At 41.5% G+C, this 9147-nt stretch overlaps 1 protein-coding gene across 1 annotated transcript; it reads right to left on the reverse strand.

The window, feature by feature from the left end:
• Window positions 1-1704: 1704 nt before the first annotated feature.
• Window positions 1705-4271, reverse strand: LOC129814612 (adiponectin-like). Its single transcript, XM_055867785.1, has 3 exons — window positions 4160-4271; window positions 2770-3136; window positions 1705-2620 (listed from the first exon to the last, which is right to left on the reverse strand). The coding sequence occupies exons 2-3, from the start codon at window positions 3092-3094 to the stop codon at window positions 2055-2057; spliced, it is 891 nt and encodes a 296-aa protein (XP_055723760.1). The 5' UTR covers window positions 3095-3136; window positions 4160-4271; the 3' UTR covers window positions 1705-2054.
• Window positions 4272-9147: the final 4876 nt, after the last annotated feature.

Genomic DNA, 9147 nt, shown 5'->3' on the forward strand with positions numbered 1-9147 from the left:
TCTCTTGATATTCTCATTTTATTTATCACTGTTATACGGATGTTTACAAGCAGGCATATGCATTATTCCAGAGATGTGGTTAAAAGCTAAATGGTACCTTGCCTCCAACTGCAAAACCTGCCGAAGATGACACAAAACACCCCAATCCTTTAAACCAGTGCCCTCCATGACAAAGCACAATCTTTCTTCTTTCTGTGTGTTGTAAACATGCTCGTCATTTTAATGATTGCTGCATGGATTCAGAAATGTTGGTCGTACTTAACCTGCAAACACAAAAGTACAGTTGTGCTAATTCAAACGTGATGCTCAGTTGCTCCTGTCATGTGACACTAGATGGCAATATACAGCTGGAAATGGCAATGATCATTCTGTTCTGTGGCTTGTCTCCTAGATTCCCTTGTAGGCATTTAATTAACATTTTGCATATTTCTCAATGGTTACTGAATAGACTTCCCTGTCATTAGCAATCAGCAGTGAAAGAGAGGTATCTGTTCAAGCTGTCTGAGCTCATCAAGTTTTGCATTGTGATAATCCTCAGAATTTTGATGGATGTTTTAATCTAGGTTGAAGATATCTTCAACCTACGTTTCAATCAGGAAATATGAATCCAATCAGTGGACCTCAGCAACTGGATACATGCATGAATAGTGGCCCTTATTAAGGATTTGATGGTGCCTAAAGCAATGAATCAGAGGTTATCTTTCATAAGCATTTACATTCTTCACTAGCAATTGTGTATTTTTTTTTTACTATTTATGGTATAGAGCACCATGATTTGAAGGTTGAGGTATAAAATACATATTTACATTTCTCTGTCATCGTCATAATTTTGTTCAAGAGCCTTAGCAACATTAGGAAGTGGGTCGTAACATTGAACAGGAGATGGGTAGGTATTAATTTTCTATTGGGGCCTTCATAGGCAGGTGTTTTGGCCAGCATTCTGTCATTGACTTGGTCTTTTTTTTCTTCTCAACCAATAAGTGTCTGTTAACTAGCAAACCAACACATGCAACCCTCATGCCGATCATGTAAACACTTATTGTATCAAGTCCCTGAACAAGGCACTTGTCTACTCTAGAAATTCCTCAGCACACGTCTATTGGTACTATTGACTACTCATATGGACCTGACTAGTCTCTTGTGGTTCCCTGACCCTTTCAGTGGCCAATAGCAGCATGATAATATTTTGTTACTATTTAGTCTTAGCACTATAGACCCTCCAGAATGAAGAGCTTAGTTATAATTGGTCCATGAGCAAGTGACGCAATGTACATGGAGGTCACCCATTGGCTCTGGAGGTGGGTTCCCTGAGTCACATCAAGAAGCCACTGCTCACATTACAACAATTTGCACTGATCTCCAGTTTTTATTTAAGCCTCAATGTTGGCATAGAGACAAGCACATTGAAACTTCTTTGAGCAAGTTTTTACTAGAATACAGATTTATTCAGTTTGGGGATTGCATCCACCAAGTAACTTTGTCCAATGATAAGGATAAAGGCCCTAGTCATCAAACCCTGACTGTTTGGCTAAATGGGAGCCAGCAAATGTCCAAAGGGTGACTAGCCTGCCACACTCCTGAAGTGTTTTGGACACATTTGCTCAAACCTACCCACGTCCCTATCGTAGCAGCTGATCTTGTTTACAAACTACTGCTATGTGAAATGGCTATCTGACAAAGAAAGCATATCTGATGACATTTTACATTTGCTATAACACATTTTATTATTTCACAGACACAATATGTGACACTGACATAAAGCCATCTAGGCAATAAGCTTTTTGTCTGTGCACAACTTATTATATTGAATACTAATGTCTCTAATGCTAGAATCCACCTAACAATTGAAACGGAACAGGTTATAGATTATAGAACTAACACAAGTTTAAAACATCTGGTGCACCCTTTTAAAAATGTACTAATTTTAGAAGCTACTTATTACCCCTCCCCCCACAGTCCCCAGTCAGAGGGCAATGTATGCCTATAGAGCAGTCAGGAAAAAGTCGCTGCAGCCCACCCAACTCTATATATCACCCTTCAGGTCCTGCACAATCTCAGTGTCTACTAACTCCAACAGAGCGACGTCTCCTTTCCTCCAACTCTCCCATGTCGGGATACAAAAGAAACCCGGAGAAGGTGGAGTCGTTGGTGTTGTCAGCATACACCCCCCCAAAATCCTCATCTCCGTAGATCTGCAGCCAAACCTCGTCCCCAGACTGCAGCCTCAGTATGAGGGCCCCCGAGGCCTGGTCCACGTTGCCCTCGTGGTACTGGTCGTAGGTGAACATGACGGGCTTGTCGTTCTTGAACAGGCTCACCCGAACATCTTTGGTGTAGACTGTGAGGTGGTATGTGAAGAAGTAGACCCCTGGGAGGAGGCAATGGAACTTTCCGCTCACGTCATTGTAGTGGTGCTGCTCGTTGTGGAAGAATTTGTTGAAACGGATGGGAACGTTGGTGGCGGGGACGGGATCTGTCAGGCCCACGCTGAAGGAGGAGTGATATAACAGGGCGCTCTCGCCCTGTGCCCCCTTCAGACCGGGGTTGCCCGGGAAACCGCGATGTCCCGGAGCACCGTTGTCGCCCTTTTCGCCGGGCTCTCCCTTCTCACCTGGTTCACCTGTACACACAAAGACATCACCAGAGTCGGGGCGAACTTAGAGGCCTGTACTGGTGTTCGTTGACGGTGCCTCATGCGGGTTACTGTGATTAGATTTACTGTGAACTTTGGATGTTGTAGCAACAGCAAAGTACAGTTGGTCTTCTTACCTGTGTCTCCTTTATCACCTCGAGGGCCATCGTGCCCGTCTCTCCCGTCTCTCCCTAGGTGCCCACTGTGCCCTGGAGTGCCTGGCACTCCTCCCATCCACATGGCACAAGGCTGCCGGTCGTCAGTCAGGCCGGCTTCTGTCCCAGGACCCTCAGGCTCTGCCACCTCCACCGCCGCCTCTTCAGTGTCTGCAGCTGCCTCTTCATCTTCTACAGCTGCCTCCTCGGCTGGTTCCTCTGCCTCTTCTCCATCTTCCTCCTGAGCCACGCTAAAGCTCCCAGCCAGCAGCAGGCCCAGCAGCAGCAGGCTCCACAGTAGCTTCATGGCACTTTCTATATAACCCCTCAACCTGTATAACCTTTGACACTGATGGAACAATAAACACACATCAGTATCACACAGGTTAGTGCTATCAAGGCTGTATCACAACCGCCCGTGATTGGGAGTCCCATAGGGAGGCGCAAAATTGGTCCAGAATTGTCCTGGTTAGGCCGGTGTAGGCCGTCATTGTAAAGAAGAATTTGTTCATAACTGACTTGCCTAGTTAAATAAAGCTTAAATAAAGCAAGCGTTCTCTCACTTTGGGTCAAGGCTAGGCCCCATGCCCAAGGCATGCAATGTCCCTGAGAGTGAGTGCTTGTAAATTGATATTGGATAAGGAGAAACCTCTGACAAGTTCCACCTTTTAGTATTTAGTTCAAACTGTATGACATATTGAGGTCACTTGGTGGTGAGTCCATCTGCAAAGTGCTTGCTTTGAGCAAAGGACATGTATAGTGTCGAAGAAGTTTTACTGCATCTTTTTTGGCAATATTACTGTAATCTGACCCATATTTGACCTCTGACCATTTTTTGACTGGCATTATTATGACAACATGGAATACTTCTAAGGCATGGTAAGACCCCAAAACTTTTTTATGCCTGCTACATGTACGCTAGAAAAACATTTTTGGGGTCGTCTGGACATGCACTAAATGCTGTGAAACGTATAGTTCCAGAGCGCCCGGCAGCTATTGATTGTAAGGCACACGCTGTACAGCCATGACTAGTTTTCTGCCGGGTATTTAACGTCTAAATGAAAGACGCTATTGCAGTTAAGAGGCGAATGAACAAAAAGCTATACATATAATGCTCTTGGCCAAAATCATTGCCATCTACCAGCAAAGATACAATACAACTTCAAAGAAAATAACTCAAAAGTTGTATGAAATAAGATTCAATTCCAAAATAGGTTAATATCAATTTTTTATCCAAAATGTTTACAGTGAATAGGTAAACAGTGTTCCCCTGGACAGTTGACCCACTCTCCCTAGCGATAACATCATCTGATCACATGCTTTGCCAATACCTGTAAACCTGCCACAAAGGTCAGAGGTTACAGTCCCTTACCTTGTCTATGTTTTTCCCCCTCGGAGAGGTGAGTGTTCAGTGGCGTCCCCTAAGAAAACCACCCTCACTCAGCGCTGCAGTGTGTCACAGTCCAGTTGTCCTGTGGCCAGTGTCCTTGGGGGACATGTGTAACTTATTACTGATTGCCTGTCACACTATATTTATCTCTGTCCTACTTTATTTATGGGCCTGCTGATCCAAAAGGGCAGTGGGGATTAGAGTGCCCCCTCCTTCCCTCCCCCCTAACCATGGCTGTCCACTCTGACTCTCTGCCAGTCTGGTCACAGTGTCACTTAGAGAGGGGGGGGGACTTAAGGTGAACAATTTCTCTCCAGAAACAGCATAATCTCTTTTTTTTTCACCTGGTGAAATCTTTGATCAACGAGGGCTAATGTTTATTTTCCATTCCAAATATGTGTGGCACAAAAGTCCCTGACGTGAATCATCTCGTTCCCAAGACAACCGATCCACAAAGCTATCTTTACTTGTTTGCCTTGTCACGTAGACATGGTGTTGTCAGACACACTTAACACATTTGTGGTGGAAATTGTCTTCTGAAAACATTTGTATCATTGTCCGCTATCAACTGGACATGTTAACGCCAGTTATTTGAAAAACCTGAAATGTCGGTTTATTTGTTCTCTGGAGACATCAACGTATTAGTAACTGAAAACTGTGAGTGTGTGGGGCTTTATAATAATGTGGATACAAATCTCAAATTTTCGACAGTCATGAGGACCTTAGAACCGATTACTCAGTCATCTGATTCACACCTGGAAGAAGAAGCCTCGACAAATACAAGTTAGAGAAATGTTACTTTGCCCCTTACAGCCACCGTATCAGATACACTCCCCTACAAATGTATTTGAACAGTGAAGCTAAAACTTTTAATTTGGCTCTATAATTTGTGCAGAATGTCACCTTTTATTTGAGGTTATTTCCATACATATCTGTTTTAACATTTAGAAATTAATGCACTACGAATCTAGTCCCCCCATAGAGTGCCACGGTATGAATCATACTGCCCATAAAACCTAGCGGTCAAACAAGGAAATAGTTGCAATAATTTTTCCACCATTCATTTTTCCCATAGGGGATTTTAAAAACACTTAAAATAAGGGCTGTGTTTTGTGTAGGCTTACTCTGGTGTGACGTTTTGATAACTGTGCAAATCTCTCTAGGACAGGGTGACTTTTATCAATATATTCGCTTGTATTTACCCCCCCAAAATGAAATGTTAATTAGCTGCTAATTTTAAGTGTTTCTAAAATTCCCTATGGGGAAAAATGAATGATGGAAAAACTGTTGGAACCATTTCCTTGTTTGACCACTAGGTTTTATGGGTATTATGACACCACCACTGTGGGGCTCTATTTGCAGGTGCCATAAGTATTTGGCCAAATTCACTTAGTGTATTACATTTAGTCAAGTATTTTCTGCCATGTTCCTACAGTAGCAAGCAATAACTTCAAGCTTGTGACTCTACAAACTTGTTGGATGCATTTGCAGTTTGTTTTGGTTGTGTTTCGGATGTCCCCAATAGAAATAAATGCTAAATAATGTATGGTGTCATTTTGGAGTCACCTTTATTGTAAATAAGAATGTAATATGTTTCTAAACACTTATACATTCATGTGGATGCTGCTGTGATTACGGATAATCATGAATGAATTGTTAATAATGAGTGAGAAAGTTACAGATGCACAAAGAACATGCTAACCTCTCACCATTACAAATAACACTAGAGGATGGCATTTCTTTGGGGGTATGATATTTATGCGTCTAACTTTCTCACTCATCATTATTCACGATTAATTCAGGACTATCTGTAATCATGTTACCATGATTAGCAGAAACATTTATGTTCTTATTTACAATAAAAGTGACTCGAAAATGACACAATACATTATGACACACTACATTATTTACCATTCACCTTCTGTACTGTCGCCTTATAAAACATTTTGGGCTCTATTTTTGGCTGGCGCTAAGGAGGCGCAGGTGTGAAACGCAAGTTGGTTTGCAATTTCGTAATGTAAAAACTGACACACTGGTATTTTCCAGCCTTAACGCAAGGTTGGGTAATTTACCTGTATCATCAGCTCACTTGCGCTAAGGTAATGGCATGGATTTTGAGGGCGGAAGCACAGCCTAACCTGCCATGACGCACAGTGCCCATGGAAGAGAGATGTGCCTTTTATGCCATTGAATCTCATATTTGGAAAATTATTGGTTCCCCCCCATTCTGTTTAATTTGATTAAAAACCAAGCATAGCCTACCCTCCCCTTAATCAAGGCTGGTTTAGCAGTATTGCATAAGGTGCTTATTTTTACCCTGGCCATTAGCCAGGTAGCCTATGAATAAAGAGGTTTTAAATGGTCTACTGAGAGTGCCTTGAAATGTTTGAGGTTTTTGCATTCATGCGTTTTCATTATTCACAATTCCCAGAACTGCTATCCGTCCCCGTTTTCAAAGAGCGCCCCTTGTCCGATTACCAAAGGCTCCTCCAAACTATTCAGTCCTCCCTCTAATGGCATATCAACTGCAGATTTAAAAGAAAAATCTGCCTCGCACATAGGCAACAATACAATTGACAGAAGCCTAGTATCCGGGTTCCTTGGGACTTCCTTACCCCATTTGAAGTTGACATTTAAAATGTTTAGGGTTTAGGGTAGGGACGTCCCAAAGATCCGGGCGTTGCACTAACCCAGCCGAATAAGAGTTGATGACAACACAAAGACCGTCAATAACCTACAGAAGTTGAGACAAATGCATTCAGTATTAAGCCATGGAGCTCATTAATTGCCCAGTGAATGGCCAAGCCTTCATCAGACCTACAACTTGTTTATTCATCAAAACCCAGTCCTTTCGCGGCCCTGCCAGCTACTGCACTTATAATTCCGGCTGTGAAAATAGCAAAAATATTTCCTGGACCTATAGAGCCAGTGCTTAGATCTACCATTCCGTTAGGTTTGTTAAAATAGAGCCCTTGATCTCAAATCCAAAATGTTGGACTATAGAGCTAAATAAAATGTTTAGCTTCACTGTCCAAATAAATAACATAGGGAAGTGTAGATGACCTTCCAGGACAAAGACTATGAAGCACCGTCATAAACCTTTTCTGCCAATTATAATCAGAGAACTCTCATATTTGCTATTCATCCAACACAAATATTCTCTGATACACCATTCAAATCACAACCTCTCCTCTGTGGGTAAGGAGCTGCTCCAATTGCAAATAAATGCACCCTCACTGTCTGAATCGTTAATTTATTTATATTATTTTCCCAAACCAACCATAACCTCAGTAGAAAAGTCATCTATGAACAAGTTGATTGCTGCTTTTCTAACTGACTGTTGATAAATAAGCAAAACTTTTACTTTCCTCTCAATTCTGACTCGCTAAATATAATAGCTCAGCACAATTCACTGAGGAGCACTAAAGAATTGGTTAAAAACAAGTTTCACTCATAAAGTTTTAATCTAAAACATCACCATCATGGTTAATATACCGGAAAGTTTGAAAACCAATTGACAATTCCCTGGGTACAGAGATGGGTGGGATTGAGTCCTATTTCATTTCCCCCAAGTAGGCAATGTCATTTAAATAATACAATAAGCAATTTACTGATGTAGAGGAGGAGGGGGTGCTGAGGAGTATTTCTTTCTGTAATAAAGCATTTTTATGGAGAAAAACTCAGTCTGATTGGCTGGGCCTGGCTCCCAAATGGGTGGGCCTATGCCCTCCAAGGCCGAACCCATGGCTGTGCTCCTGCCCAGTCATGTGAAATTCCATATATTAGGGCCTAATTAATTCATTTAAATTGACTGATTCCTTCTATGAACTGTAACTCAGTAAAATCTTTGAAATTGTTGCATGTTTCGTTTATATTTTTGTTCAGTATTTATACACTAACCATAGTAAAATTGCACTAACACAAAATCACCACAGGGGGGTGCTCTGCTAACGTGAGAGTCATGATTTCATAACCTGGAAAACTCCCAAATAAATAGTTTTATTCAGGTCTACAGTTCAAAGGAATAAAATAACTAGTTCCTAAAGATAAAGCACAGGATCACAGTAATTTTTTCCAAAGCAAATGAAATGTTTTATTGTAGAGACAGTCCTCGAATGCTTGCAGATCATAAGACTTTTTGGTAAATTGTTGGAGACCTTTTTATTCGAATCCCATATTGACAAGTTAGACATACCCAAGTCTCCCAACATGTTACAATTCACAATGAAACAATTACTCAAAGAAGAATAAATAGGCTGGATAAAGACAGTATACACACATCACTTGTAAATATGATGCCACTTCAAAGTTAGCAAAGAATCTGCAGAAATAAATACCCCTTGCACACTTGTTGCAGTCTTTGAAATTCTCAGTCTCTTACTCACTCCTTTCACTGGTCCTTACCAACAGGTGGGTGGAGGCCAAGGCATTTCCACATAGGTGGCAAAGCAGTTATGAGAAATTCTATTTGCATACGTTATCACCAAAAGGCCAAGATGAAAGAGTAGCGAGGCTTTTATAAAGATGTCAAACCTGTCTGTCTGTAATTACATTTATTAAGGCAAGGTTGTGTACAGCTGAGTCAGAAAGTGAATATGGACAAGAAAATAATACAGGCACCCAGAAACCTTTACCGACCCTGGGAGTCTGCACGATTGTTCTGCCCTCTTCTAATGAAGGTCACCTGTGAAAACTTCCAGACAATATTACGAATGTGATTAATCGCAGGTGAAATACGTGGCATTTCTATAACCTTTCCAAGGGGGTCATTAGAGGCCACATAGTTTATGTAAAACATAAGGCGATTTATTGGCTTGTGGCCAAGGTTCCCCAAGTGCCAATGAACTGGGGTGACCTCTATATTACAAGCTCAAAACATGAGATGTAGGCTTTCCTTTTGTCATTGATTCAGCGATTTGTAGTAACTTGTCAGTTACATATTACAGTAATTGGATAGGAGTTGAGCGATT

The sequence above is a fragment of the Salvelinus fontinalis genome, chromosome 17, assembly GCF_029448725.1.
Source record: "Salvelinus fontinalis isolate EN_2023a chromosome 17, ASM2944872v1, whole genome shotgun sequence".
Taxonomy (NCBI): domain Eukaryota; kingdom Metazoa; phylum Chordata; class Actinopteri; order Salmoniformes; family Salmonidae; genus Salvelinus; species Salvelinus fontinalis.

Bases quoted from the DNA above. Each gene is read 5' to 3' on its own strand.
- LOC129814612 (XM_055867785.1), bottom strand. From the start codon at position 3,094: ATGAAGCTACTGTGGAGCCTGCTGCTGCTGGGCCTGCTGCTGGCTGGG. The intron at 2,621-2,769 runs GTAAGAAGACCA...TTGTGTGTACAG, and splicing joins AGGTGATAAAGGAGACACAG to GTGAACCAGGTGAGAAGGGA.